Genomic DNA, 14,188 nt, shown 5'->3' with positions numbered 1-14,188 from the left:
CTTGTAATGCAAGTTATATATACACACAAGTGGGCTTTTAAGTGTATGACTGTTTTTACCCCCAACATGTAGGCAGTCATACAAACATTTTCAGGAAGGTGGTGGAAAGGTTGCGTGTTGGGTATGTTCTTGTTTCCATAACCCACTGAGCGCTGACATGAATTATGGGATCTTTAATGTGCGTATTTGATCTTCTGCATGCGTATACTAGGTCGGTCCGCGGCCACTGTGGCTGTGGTTAACAGCGCAGTCCAGACCCATAATTTGACCATTTTCAACTCGCTCGTTTCACTACCAAACTTAATTAAATGACACCAATCTTATACTGGAATAAAGTTCATTCTTTCATCTATCTTTCTGTGGTATTTGTTTTTATCATTCGAGTCAAACTGGTATGTGCCGGGCGTTCAAACACAAAGGGTGTCGCGTCGATTTTTACTGCGGTGACAGACTCCGCCGTGCTTGCCGCGCGAGCAGAATAACATGTGTGTCACTCGATCGTTTCGCGCTGCATTGTTTGGCCATGTATAAATTTAGAAACTATGTCACTGGCAAGCCAGGATTCTCAAGTTTAGATTTGCTAGAAATTTGTTGGGGTTTTCACAGAAAGTAGATCTAAAAGTCGCAGCGAAAGTGTGAGACTGATGTTTGCGACCCTATAACATACGAACCAGTGTTTCAAATCACGAGCAAATTACAAGAAAAGAAAGTTTAAACTATGCACTTTCAAGTGCAATTCATGGCTTTTCTATAAAGAAAGAGTCTCGAACGCGCTTTGGAAGAAAAACGAGTGACCGATTTCGGATCCCGCAACGCTGCTCGACCATGGCGGCGATCGAAGCCGTCTGCTCGTCATCATCGTTTGAAGAATGGAAAACACGCCAACTTACAGGTTTGTAAGCAAATTTTTTTTCAATATGTTTATTTTGAAAATAAATGTAAATCATATTTTTTATATTTTTGTGGGTTTGGATGAATCCTAGCAACTTTGCTTCAGCAGTGTTGATGTGTAACTGGGAACAGTAACGCTTCGTCAGTCACGTTATTTTTTAGCACAATTATCTTTTATTCAAAAATTTACCGCGATCGACAGCTGTATCTAGAAGATGAAGTGTCAGATTATTCAGTAATTTTTTGTTGTACAAACAAGGGTTTTGAGTTAGTGAGAGCGGATTGATGGTTTAATATTGTGACCGACGTCGGACAGCATGGGAACACGTGTATCTTTCCACTTCTGTTCTGATCATCAAACGCCAAGACAATTTCACGCGTCTGTGTGTGTGTGTGTGTGTGTGTGTGTGTGCGTGCGTGCGTGCGTGCGTGCGTGCGTGCGCGCATTAGTATGTATCTTATATACTAAGAGTGTATGCACAGAGTTAGTGTCTGTTGAACTGATGTAGCATGCATACATGAGGTTGCCTGAGTATGGATTAGTTAGTATGTGTGTGTGTGTGTGTGTGTGTGTAAATGATGTAAAGAATAAATAACTTATATGATTAGTAAACATGAAATAAGTTTAAGATATGTTGTTACATAAAACTTACATCAATTTAAGTGAAACCATTACAGTGGAGTAGTAATGAAATTAGTAGATCATGTATCAGTGCACATTCATCACACACTCATGCACACACACATATAAATGATATATATGCAAAAGCATCTATGAAATGAAAAAAAAAAGTATTTTAAAGCATTAGAGCTGTCTCAAATTTCATGACTGTGTATTTCAGATGATGATCAGTATAAAGCCTTAAGGGTGACCGTTGCACACAGTGGACGAGGAAGACCACCATCAGCACCCAAGGTTCCATCCAACAACAAACCCTTGATGCAGTTAAATATGTTAAAGCATCAAGAAAACAAAACCTGGGGGGAAATGGAACATTTTCTACACAAATTGTTCCCAGAGTGTACCTTTCCACGTGTGGTGTCAATAGTTAAGGAATTCAGCAAGTGTGAAACGATCAGTGGTGCTGAATGTTTTTTACAAGAAAGGAAAGATTCATGCATCTTCCCTGGCCCCTCCTTTCAGAAGTTTGGAATTACACGTGCAGATCTTTTGAAAGGAACTGTAGAGGACTGTGAGGCTTTACTCAGTTGTCCTATTGGTCTTGTGTCTGAAGTATGTCACTTAGCTAGGATATTGAGGATAAAGGATGCAACATTGCATAAATGACACCTGGTCAGAGATTTGCCACCAACCCAACAGCTCAAATTAAAACTGGGGAGGCTCAGAGCAGATGAGGCTCGCCTGCGTAAAAACAGAAGTAAACCAGGGGGAGAGAGTGCACTTCAAGATTTTTTAGAACTTCCTTTTGAAAGTGCAGAGGTCATCAGAGACAGCAGGAAGAAGCAAAAAACTGTCAAACAGCTACCTCCTACTTCAGACCCAGAGCCAGCATGCAGCAAAGAAAAAAATGAGGACATTATCACACAGGAACTAAGAACAACGACAGAGGAGGTGTCATTTCTTAAAGCAAAACTGAGTGAAAAAGAAAGGGAACTGCAAATCAAGGATGCTGAAATGACTGGACTTCTGTTATGTCAAATATGCACATTTACAATTACTCTGGTGATATCTGACAGCATAGTATCATCATGATGGTAAAAAACTTGCTCATTTGTTACTAAAAACCATATACTTTGTGACTGTTTTCATTGTTATTTGCATTTCTGATAGCATTAAGTCTTCCAAAAAACTGTATTCTACATGCTTTTCTGAACATGCACATATCTGAAATGTTTTTGTAGCATGAAAACTTTCTGAGATATCAGCATTATAAGTCAGCATGTTATCACTGTGAAATCAGGCCATTCGACACTTGACAAAACTGAATATTTTGCTATTTTGAAGGCACTGTCTCTCTCTAAGCATGTTCTTGAGTAGGCCAGAAAAAATTCAGCATAAACTAGGTATTGGTGGAACCAAGTACAGCAAAGAACAATGTGGTAAGTCTTCATCTTAAAATTTTATGACAGTCTAAAAATAGCAGTTTGTTAAATCTGTCAAAACGCGTCATTTTTGCACATTTTTAGACGCCGTTTTCTTAAAAACTACTGGGTATAATGCAATGAAAATTTGCATGTGAACTTAGTTTTTTATGTTCTTTCCAATGGTGTAATTAGTTTTTAGATATGTTGAATTTCAAAATTTAAGTGGTCCTACCTACGTATACACACAAAGGGGATTCAGGCACTAGCAAGTCTGCTCATCCGTTGACATGGAAAATTCTGCACCCTTTACCCACCAGGCACCCTGACTGGGATTCAAACGCCAGGACCCTGAGATTGAAAGTCCATCTCTTTAACCACTGGGCTGTTGCACCTGTCTTCAGTGTGTTAAAAGATGAAAGGTCACACAACCTTATACAGCTGTAGGGGTAGTGAATTTATGTCCTCTGTGACGGACGCAATAGCCGAGTGGTTAAAGCGTTGGACTTTAAATCTGAGAGTCCCGGGTTTGAATCTTGGTAACGGTGCCTGGTGGGTAAAGAGGGTGGAGATTTTTCCGATCTCCCAGATCAACATATGTGCAGACCTGTTTGTGTCTGAACCCCCTTCATGTGTAATCGCAAGCAGAAGGTCAAATACGCACGTTAAAGATGCTGTAATCCACGTCAGCGTTCGATGGGTTATTGAAATAAAAATATGCTCAGCATGCACACCCCCAAAAGTGAGTATGGCTGCATTCATGGTGGGGTAAAAATGGTCATACACGTTAAAGCCCCATAGCGTACATGCCAGTGAAGGTTGGAGTTGCAGCCCACGAACGAAGACGAAGATGTCCTCTGTGTATGTGGCTCAGCATTGGAGGGGAGCGCCCAGTCCTCTCCTTCTGCAACTTTGACCCTCTCGGACCAAAGTCGGTAACCATTGAGTGGAGTGCTTTTCACAAGGACACACTATCATGCGGAAATGGGGCACATTTTTTTGGTCTGTTTATATTTCAGTTACCCACATACCACTGATTACGTGATCTTTTACTAAGATAGTGACTTTGTCCAGTTTTGCTTTCTGTGTTGTCTGGTTGGTTGATTTGTAAAAAGAATAACGCCTTGTAAATTTTGAAATTACCTTCTTTTCTTTTTTCTTTCTTTTTTTTCTTTTTTTTTTTTTAAATAAATCTGTGATGAAAGAAGTGATGGTACCATTGAGGTGCCAGTCATCAAAAAATTGTTTAACGGTCTTGTGTTTCAGTGCATGAATGTATCCTTTTGTTGGGCAACTTTTTACAGGTTCAAAGATCATCCAATCTTAAACGAGCGCTACCTCTTGTTATGTCTTTTGGGAAAGGGCGGCTTCAGCGAGGTGCATAAGGTGAGGCGATTTTTTTTTTTTTATTTTTTTTTTTTTATCTATATATGTGTGTGTGTGTATGTGGATAATCTTGGATTTTTTGTACCCTATTTCATTTCCCTCTCTATTCCTCTTCCTCCACCCCTACCCTTTTTTTTCTTTTCTTTTTACTTTTTTTTTTTTTTAACAAGTCTCTCAATGTTGTTGATTCTCTTTTTTTGATTAAAAGTTGCTTGAATCATAAACATAAGTAATTCACTAACAGTTTGTTTAATCACTTGGTTTTCTATTTTTACTTATTGATTTACTTAGTTGTCATTTCAACTTGAGATTTCTGTCACTGCATTGTCTTTAGACACTGTGTTCATAATTGGTGTAATTGTTATTTATGTGTTCAATTTTCACGTTATGAGATGCATAAACTGAATAAATCCTCTGAATATGAGATGTTTAAGCATGTGCAACTCACAAAATTATGTAGTAGAATCCACTCTGATATTATTACTTGTGTAAGTGCGTGCTTGACTGAAGCATGGCTGAATGACACATGAAACAGATGATGAGCACCTAAAGGCAGGTATCAGTTGGCCTTACCCAGACAGACAGCCTGTTGTACAAATAACTCTGTAGAAGGCTTCGAGTTTGGTCTAAGATTGAGGAAGGGTGATATCTAAGTATCAGTAATGATAACAAACTTTGCTATGTTTGCCATTACTCATTCTTGAACTTGATAAAAGTATAGTCATTGATTCCACCTTTCATTTCATCTTACTGTTAGCTGAAGGATACATGTACCAGTGCAAGTTTAACCAAGCTGTGCCAGTTCTGCAAGGTTTCAACATTAGACTGAAATACAGATATACACAATCTAAGAATATGTAGCCGAAAAAAAACTTTACTCATAATGATTTTATCACAAGATGGTTTCCATATAAAGCCCTCTTTATAGATACAAACTAAAGGAATGAATATATGTTAATTGAATTATGTACAACTGCATTAATGATTTAGATGCATTCTATATTTTACAAGTACAGTACAAGATGATATATAGTCTAATGACAATGTAAATTGCAACCCCCATTTTATCAAACTTACCAAATTCTGGTGTATATGTGTATGTGTTTATGAGTATACTGTTATGTGTGCTTAAAAAATGCATATGTGTATGTAAATGTGTGTGGGGGTTTTGTTTTGTTTTTGGTGGGGTTTATTTTTGTTGGTTTTTATTTTTTATTCATTTACTGATAATTTTGATATATCCTAGTATCTTTTTTTCTTTCAGTTGTTTTTTTTTTTTTTTGTTTTTTGTTGTTGTTTTTATCGTGTGTATAATCATTTGGATGTGTGTATGTTCTGTAATGCTGTCATAGGAAATTTTTAATTAAAAAGTTTGAAAACGAAAACACACAAAAAAACCAACTTGGCTGCAGGGGTTCGACATGAAGGAGCAGAGGTACGTTGCCTGCAAAATCCACCAGCTGAACCGAGAATGGAAAGAGGACAAGAAAGCCAACTATATCAAGTGAGTGCACTTGCAGTGCTGCTGCAATGTTCTTAAAACCTTGGCCCTTCTGATACATGCTGTTGTTACAATGATTATGATAGTGCATAAATTGTATAGTGCTTGCACTGTTTTCAGACCACTCGAAGTGCTTTTGCAAAAATGTCAAGTCTTACACAAAGCACTCATAGACACACACATACATATCCACACACTCACTCACAAACATGCATGGGAGAGATAGAATTGGATCCATTTTTCATTCAATCTGACCATCTTGCCTGTCTGAAACCTTGTTAGTGCTCGAAAAGGTGGGTGTGAGGGGGGGTGGTTGTTTTTTTTGCAACACAGAATATTGTGATGGACTGTATGGTAAACATGCCATGAGGAAGGGAAAAAAGAGTATTTGTTGCATCACCTGTCATGATCCCATGAGGATCAGTTTCACCATCTTCGAAAAGACATTGCTTTGTGGAGACTAGTCCACACATGACGTTTTTTCACACATATGTGTTCACATAAGGCCAGAGTATACCAAGGGATTTTAACCATTTCACTGTCAAACTTGCATTTATGCAGCAGCTAGGTAGAGGACCGTTGTCACTGAAGGGTGACCAGATCATGGGTCTGTTATCCATGAACCATCTGCTCTTTATGTTCAGTGGTAGGATAGGCCATATTTTCCACACATCATAGGGGGAATCCATAGCTATTCTTAGACATCATCTTTTCTGTGTATATAGCAAAAGGGAATTTTGCACTCTGAATTGACTGGCAGTGAAAGGGTTAACATGTGTATGCATACGCACGCATGCGCACACACACACATATATACACACACACCATTATCACAATACTGGTGAGAAGGACAAGAAGTAGAACATATTTCACTGTCAATATGAAACTTTATTTCTATGTGTGGTGTGGTCTTTCTGAGAGCAAGAGAACTGTGAGCAAGAGAACAGGTTCTCTCGATGAAACGCTAGGGACACCATGCATGGGGGTTATTCTGAATATTTAGAATAATTATTACTCTGCATTGATGGAACTTCTGTGGCAGGCATGCTTTGAGGGAATACAACATCCACAAAACGTTGGATCATCCTCGCATAGTCAAGCTGCACGATGTCTTCGAAATAGACAACAACTCGTGAGTGGTTTCAGCTCCCTATGACATTAACCTCTGTTGATCTCTCTCTCTCTCTCTCTCTCACTCTCTCTCTCTCTCTCTCTCTCTCTCTCTCTCTCTCTCTCTCTCTCTCTCTCTCTCTCTCTCTCTCTCTCGGTGGCTTAGAGCCATTTTTCTCTCATGCTTTCTCACTGAATCAGAATTTTCTCTTATTTCTTTGATTCTACCTTAAATTGACTATTATTACTTTTTCTTTATTTATCTGGGGATGATAAACAGAAGGGCTGATGTCCTCGTCTTATTTGCCTAAAGGACCTTAAAAATGGTTAAGATGATATGTCATGAAGTGGGTGTTTTGTTTTTATGTGTGTGACAGAGGTTTGTGTTTGATGCAGTTCAACTTTTTATTTACTGGGGCAGTCCTGATATGGCACTGTGTGTTCTGTTAGACTATCAGCAACAGTGTTATGTGGTGCCATCACTTAATTTAAAAAAAAAAAAAAAAAATCCCATTATTGAAGTCTTCATATAGCATGTGTGCATGTGGATAGGTGTTTGCTCTGTGTATGTGTGTGTGTGTACACATGTGTTTTGTGTGTCCACATGAGTGTACATGTGTGTGCGTATGACAGATTTTGGTGTGTGTTTTTGTCTATGATTGTTCATATTTGCAGTTTGTATTATTGTATATAGATTTCTTTTTCTATACTTTGTGATATATGCTATAAATAATGCACTATTGTAAAGGAATCATTTTATGTGATGTACTTAGAGCCCATGATATGGGGAGTTTGCGCCATATAAGTACTAAATGTTGGTATTGATATTAACAGTGATATTATTTCTTCTTCTTTGTCATTTGTGGGCTGCAGCTCCCACATTCACTCACAGTACACAAGTGGGCTTTTACTTGTATGACCATTTTTACCCGGCCTTGTAGGTAACCATACTCCGTTTTTTGGGGGCGTGCATGTTGGGTATGTTTTTGTTTCCATAACCCACTGAACGCTGACATGGATTACAGGATCTTTAATGTGTGTATTTGTTCTTCTGTTTGGGTATACACACATGAAGGGGGTTCAGGCACAAGCAGGTCAGCACATATGTTGACCTGGGAGATCGGGAAAAATCTCCACCCTTTCCCCACCAAATGCTGTTACCAAGATTCAAACACGGGACCCTCAGATTGAAAGTCCAACACTTTCACCACTCGGCTATAGACCAATAGACATGTTGACAGGCAGGCAGGCAGGCAGACAGATAGACAGGTACCCCTCATCAAAAGGCAGATATCCCAGATGCCCACAGCGCCCGATTGGATGAACTGACCGATGGCCACCACTCGGCTATTGTGCCTGTCATATCATTATTTAATATTATTATTGTTGTCATGATGTCAGGTTCTGCACGGTGCTGGAGTACCAGAAGGGCAATGACCTGGACTTCTACCTGAAGCAGAACAAAGTCATTCCAGAGAAGGAGGCGCGCTCCATCATTGTACAGACCACCAGCGCCCTCCGCTATCTCAATGAAATCAAGCCTCCTGTGATACACTATGACCTCAAACCTGGTGAGAGAACTTCGCTTAGCTAGGGTGGTGTGTACTTGTGTGTGTATCTCTCTGTCTCTTTCTCTCTCTCTCTCTCTATATATATATACACATATATACATATGTGTGTATATATATATATATATATGTACAAACATATATATATAATATATACACATATAGATAGATCAGTAGATACAAGCATGTTTGATTCCTCTTTGCTTGGTTGTTCTGGTTCAGTGTCTGCTAGACAGGAATGGCTTAATTGGGCCCTCCCCTCCACACCCCTGTACCCCCTCAACACCCCCCCCCACACACACACACACACACACAACCTTGTTGCTTGTTCTTAGATTACTAGCATAGTCATGAACCACATCTAAGTGGACAAATATCAGTTATTTATGTTATGGGGATGGGGGAAATTATCTCAATAACTAAAAGTAGCTTCTTGCTTTGTTGTTGTTGGCTGCCCATCATCTGCACTGTTTCAGTGGCATTACTCCTATGCTGGTCACTCCAAGATGTATCTACATTTCTCTCTATCACTGCACCTGTGTTATGTGGTTTTCTGTAGGCGTAAGAAGTGGCCGCTGACAGTGGACGGACCAACTTAACATTGGCTGTGTTTGTATCTGCAGGCAACATCTTGCTAGGGGCAGGCTCTGTCAGTGGTGAGATCAAGATCACCGACTTTGGGCTGAGCAAGATCATGGACGATACCAACTTCTCGCCTGACGTCGGGATGGACCTCACTTCTCAAGGTGCCGGCACCTACTGGTGAGTGGACAGCTTCACTGGGCATTTGACTGCCAGTCTGGTTGATAGAAAGATGGAGAGAGAGAGAGAGAGGCACGGATGCCTGCCTGGTAGATAGAAAGATAGGAAGTCACAGATAGAGAGACACGAATGTCTGTCTGGTAGAAAGATAGGAAGACAGAGAGACAGACACGAATGCCTGTCTGGTAGATAGAAAGATTGGAAGACAGACAGAGAGAGAGAGACACGAATGTCTCGTAGAACAAATGAAATGAATTACAGATTCATTTACACCCTCATAGAAAGGGCAATGCAGACATTTCCCGTTGAATCTCGTGAAAACAGTTTTAATGAGAGGGAGAGAGAGAGGCTTGCACAGAGGGAATGGAGTGATGAGAGTGCTGTATAAGTCAGTAGTTCTCTCAAAAGGGCAGGTCAGGATTTATAACACTGCATCTGTTACACTCTGAAGAGGTCTTTGAGGTGTGTATGTGAAAGTTGATTCTCAATGTCTATCATTTGTTGGATTTTAAATGGTCATATGCTCTTAACTACAGGACCAGTAGGAAGTCCAGTAATGTCCATTTATTTGCTATAGGAGAGATTCCTTCCTTTCTGCTGTCTTAGTACATAAGACAGGGCAAAAATAGATGACTAAATCAATCAGTCAATCAAGAATTGATTTATACTCCTTGCAGAGTGATTTCACTTACCAAGGCATGTCAGGTTGGAGAATAGTTGCATGAATTTCTAAGATTAATAATTCTCATCTGTGAGCAAATATTTCCCATATGAGTTACGTTTGTAATAGCAAGTGTCTAGATGGGTAAATTTGAAGAATATCTGTTATGTTTGTAATAGAAAGCTTCTGGATGGGTAAGCATAAAGAAATATTAGAACAATGCTTGATACAGTATCTCTGTTTTATATCTCCTGTTTTATATCTCATTCAGTGAACTCAACATGAATTTCATGATTACATTTAGTATCTTGAGAAACTTGGATTTTTGACAGTCTGACATATGTGAGTGTGGGGGAATTTGTGTTGGGGTGGGGGGTTTACTTGAATTACAATGTGTGCATGACTGGCTGTCCTGTATGTTTTTCAGGTATTTGCCTCCTGAATGTTTCGTGGTTGGGAAAGATCCACCCAAAATCTCCTCCAAAGTCGATGTATGGTCGGTTGGGGTGATTTTCTACCAGTGTCTTTATGGCAAAAAGGTAAGACGCATTGGACGCCCGTTACCCATCTACCCACCCCTACTCACACCTCTCACCTGCTTCCAACTGCCACCCCTCACTCACTCCTTAGAAATTGCTGTACGTCTGTTAGAATCACAGAATCTCGTTTAAGTATCTCAGCTGACTGTGACAATGGTATGTTTTCAGTACAAAATGCTTAGATTTTCCTGTTCCTGTCAGCTTCATGCACAGAGTAACAGTGATTGTTGGGTTGTGTATTTGTTTGTGTTTACTGTTGTGGTAATAACAGTCTTCTTTTTCGTCATTCTCTCCCAGCCATTTGGACACAACCTGTCTCAAGCAGCCATTCTGGAAGAAAACACGATACTGAAAGCAACAGAAGTGGAGTTCCCATCCAAACCAATAGTGTCACAAGAAGCTAAGGTATGTGCTTTTCTCTTTTTTTTTTTTTTTTTTTTTCAAGTCTAAGGTTTTTAGCAGCAGCTATCTTTGTATTTGAAGAAATAAATATTCATGAAAGGGGAAAGGGAGGCACTGGCTTCTGCTGATATGATGAATGAATTAAAATTCAGTGTTGCTGTGGCTATGTCAGTGCTCTGCAGAACATGTTCATCAACTTGAATGAAAGACCAGTGCACCTGTCCACCAATCGAACAGATAAGGGCTGCAGTTTTTTTGTTTTTTTTACAACCATATTAGATGTAAAATGGAGAAAGCCTGTCCAAAAAAGAAAAAGATTGTAAAATAAGACTGGCTTTGATAAGAAGTGTTTGCATTTCAGACAGTAAGTGCCTTCTTCCTTGGTAACATTTCAGTATTTGAGATGCATGAGTGTGTGTGCTGTGTGCAGAACTTCATTCGGCGGTGTTTGCAGTACAAAAAAGAATCCCGGCCAGATGTTGTTCAGATGGCCAACGAAGACTACCTGAAGCCTGCTGTTCTCAAGTCGAAGTAAGGACCCATGCAGTAAGCGCCTCGTTGTTGATGTCTGGTGGTGATTGTGATGTTTGGTTTACACTTTTCTCCTTCTTTTCTTCCTCTTCCCATGTGGTTCTGAACTGAAATGAAAAAGGATAACTCCAGGGTTCATACAGTCATGAAAGTCTGGAGAAGTCTTGGACAAATAAGAGAACCACTTCCAGTGCTGGGAAAGTCTTGGGGAAAATATGTTTTGCCCTTCAGGGTCTGGAAAAGTCTTTGAATTTGAATAAAACCCTTGACCTGTACCATTCAATGTATTTGAAAAAAACAAACAAAAAGTGATGAAAACTGAACATCAGTACCAGGATATCCACTGGTCTCTTTTGTCAGCAGTACAGCAAACAAATTTTTAAAAGTTTGTTTGGCTTTGTGTTTGGTAGAGAAAATTTTCGGTTTGGTCTGGAAAAGGTCAGGGGGAAAAAAATTTGGAATTTTGTTCTGTTACACGCGTGGGAACCGTGTTGAACAGCAGTGGTTTGTTGCAAGTGTTGATGTGTGATATTGTTCTGGATGTTCAATCCTCCCAGTGTCAGGCATGTTCAGCATAAAAGTTTATTCCCTGCTTGCAAGAGAATGTAAGAGATTTTTAACATTTTGTTCCAAAATACATGGAAACATTTCCATTCTAATTCTTCTTTTAGAAAAATGCTCTTTTGCTATTAAAGCTTCATATCCGTCTCAAGGAGAATATTTTATTCTAGACTGTAGACTTTCATTGTGCATGTGCATGGGTCAGGGGAGGGGTGGAGAGGTGTGCAAGTTGTGAATGATGTTAGACAGGCTATTTTTTAAAAACAGTGTTTTAGCAGATTTTGTATCTTATCATTACTTTATATATTCCTGTGTCATGTTCATGCCACGTATTACTATATGCACTAAGACCCACAGCAGGGTGAGCGCTCCATTGTTTCAGTTTCAAGGAGGTGTCAATAGCCGAATGGTTAAAGCGTTGGACTTTCAATCTGAGGGTTCAGGGTTTGAATTTCGGAAACAGTGCCTGGTGGGTAAAGGATGGAGATTTTTCGAATCTCCCAGTTCAACATATGTGCATACCTGCTTGTGCCTGAACCCCCTTCATGTGTATACGCAAGCAGATCAAATGCGCACGTTAAAGATCCTGTAATCCATGTCGGCGTTCGATGGGTTATGGAAACAAGAACATACCTAGCATGCACACCCCTGAAAACGGAGTTTAGCCGCCTACATGGCTGGGTAAATAAACAAACAGTCATACACGTAAAAGCCCATCTGTGTACATACAAGTGAACATGGGAGTCGCAGCCCACAAATGAAGAAGAAGAAAAGAAGGAGGTGTTGAAGTGTGAGGACTTGCCAACAAGCGCTACATCGCATCTGCTTGAAAAATAAAGAAAATGGAAAGAAAGAGCAGATGCCTGACTTTTGCATTGACTCAACATGCTGTTCAAGGCCTCAAAAGCCTAATAACCTAGGTTTGTGAGAAACATTAACAAGTAAATATATCAAAGTATGATAAACTGAAAGATACTTGAAATGTAAATGTTTGAAATACAACAACAAAAGAGAGCCACCCTCAGCAAACCAGCATGCGCCCACATACATGTGCATACTCACACAGGTGTGCAAATGCACATTTATTATACATGCGCATCATCATCATTTTCAGGCACAACAGTGACAGTTCCAGCAATCACGGAGGAATGATGAGCATGGCGGTGCCTGCCCCCACCATCTCCCACAACTCTGCCTTCACGTTTGGCGACAAGCACTCCTAGTCATGTTTGGGGTTTTTTTTTTCTTTCTTTTTTTTTTCCCCCCTACTTACACACACACTTCTCCAGTTCTCCAAGAATAGCCTGCCTTGTGAGTGAGAGAGGCTACCGGTATGGAGAGGGTTGTGTTGGTCTGCTGCTGTTGAATGACCCTTGACCCCTGCGGGCTTCTGTCTGTGACCCATGACCCCTGCGGGCCTCTGTGCGTCTGGCCCTGGACCACCGCCACCATGTCTTTCTGGACAATCTGCTGGTTGTTTGGAACCAGTTCCGATTTTTTTTTTTTTTTTTTTTTTTTTTTTTTTTAAATGATAGATTGACTTCCTCAAAAGAAACAAAGGACTTATGGCTGGCACGTATTTATGGTATGCATCAACAAAGTGGGGATTTTTTGTTTGTTTTGTTCCTTTGCTGTGGTGGTGATTGATAAGAAGAGCGTGAGTGATTGTCCTTTTTGTCGTCAATAGTTGATGGTTTGGCTGGGAATGGTGGGGTGGGGAAGGGTGCAGGGGGTGAGTGGGGGGTTGGGGGGGGGGGGGGTCAGTGTGATCATGGCTTTTCCAAAGGACCCATGCATGCTTTTCTGTTCTCTGCGTTTGGCTGAAAAATGCAAGACAGGGGTGGTAGACTTTGTGAGGGGCTGGGGCTGGAGGGATTAACTTGTATGTTGTTTGTTTGTTTGTTTTTTGTTGTTTTTTTTTAATGCTGTCTCTCTCTGCCCCCCTCAGACCCATATACCCCCCTTCATGGTATTTATTAAATGCCTGAGAAAGACAGACAGAAACCTCATATAGTTTAGATTAATGTTACCAGTTTATTTTAATAAAAGCAAAAAATGTATTGAAAAAAAACCTTGATTTTGTGATTAACTGAAGTTATTTATTCTCGTAAAAGTTCCAACTTCTACATAATGGCAATGTTATTTCTGTGACCTTATTTTTATTCACCATTTTTGTTATTGTGAATTCAGATTATATAAAACCGTTATGTTTTGAAGTTGAGATTTATTTTTG

At 39.9% G+C, this 14,188-nt stretch overlaps 1 protein-coding gene across 5 annotated transcripts in view; it reads left to right on the top strand.

The window, feature by feature from the left end:
• LOC143294093 (serine/threonine-protein kinase tousled-like 2) overlaps positions 1 to 13,609 on the top strand; it is a 34,460-nt gene extending 20,851 nt beyond the window's left edge. For 4 of the 5 annotated variants that reach the window (XM_076605517.1, XM_076605518.1, XM_076605520.1 and 1 more), the window contains 9 exons: positions 4,239 to 4,320; positions 5,733 to 5,824; positions 6,864 to 6,953; positions 8,333 to 8,502; positions 9,123 to 9,261; positions 10,350 to 10,461; positions 10,759 to 10,866; positions 11,294 to 11,394; positions 13,070 to 13,609. In XM_076605517.1, coding sequence (XP_076461632.1) covers positions 4,239 to 4,320; positions 5,733 to 5,824; positions 6,864 to 6,953; positions 8,333 to 8,502; positions 9,123 to 9,261; positions 10,350 to 10,461; positions 10,759 to 10,866; positions 11,294 to 11,394; positions 13,070 to 13,178 — 1,003 coding nt within the window. In that variant the 3' untranslated portion in view covers positions 13,179 to 13,609. Of the gene's footprint in view, positions 1 to 4,238; positions 4,321 to 5,732; positions 5,825 to 6,863; positions 6,954 to 8,332; positions 8,503 to 9,122; positions 9,262 to 10,349; positions 10,462 to 10,758; positions 10,867 to 11,293; positions 11,410 to 13,069 lie in introns of all 5 variants that reach the window. The other variant, XM_076605521.1, reaches the window with a different exon arrangement.
• The last annotated feature ends 579 nt before the right edge of the window (positions 13,610 to 14,188 follow it).

The sequence above is a fragment of the Babylonia areolata genome, chromosome 19 (assembly GCF_041734735.1).
Source record: "Babylonia areolata isolate BAREFJ2019XMU chromosome 19, ASM4173473v1, whole genome shotgun sequence".
NCBI classification, from domain to species: Eukaryota; Metazoa; Mollusca; class Gastropoda; order Neogastropoda; family Buccinidae; genus Babylonia; species Babylonia areolata.
Note: the sequence above shows the minus strand (reverse complement) of the source record. Positions and strands in the feature narration are given on the sequence as shown.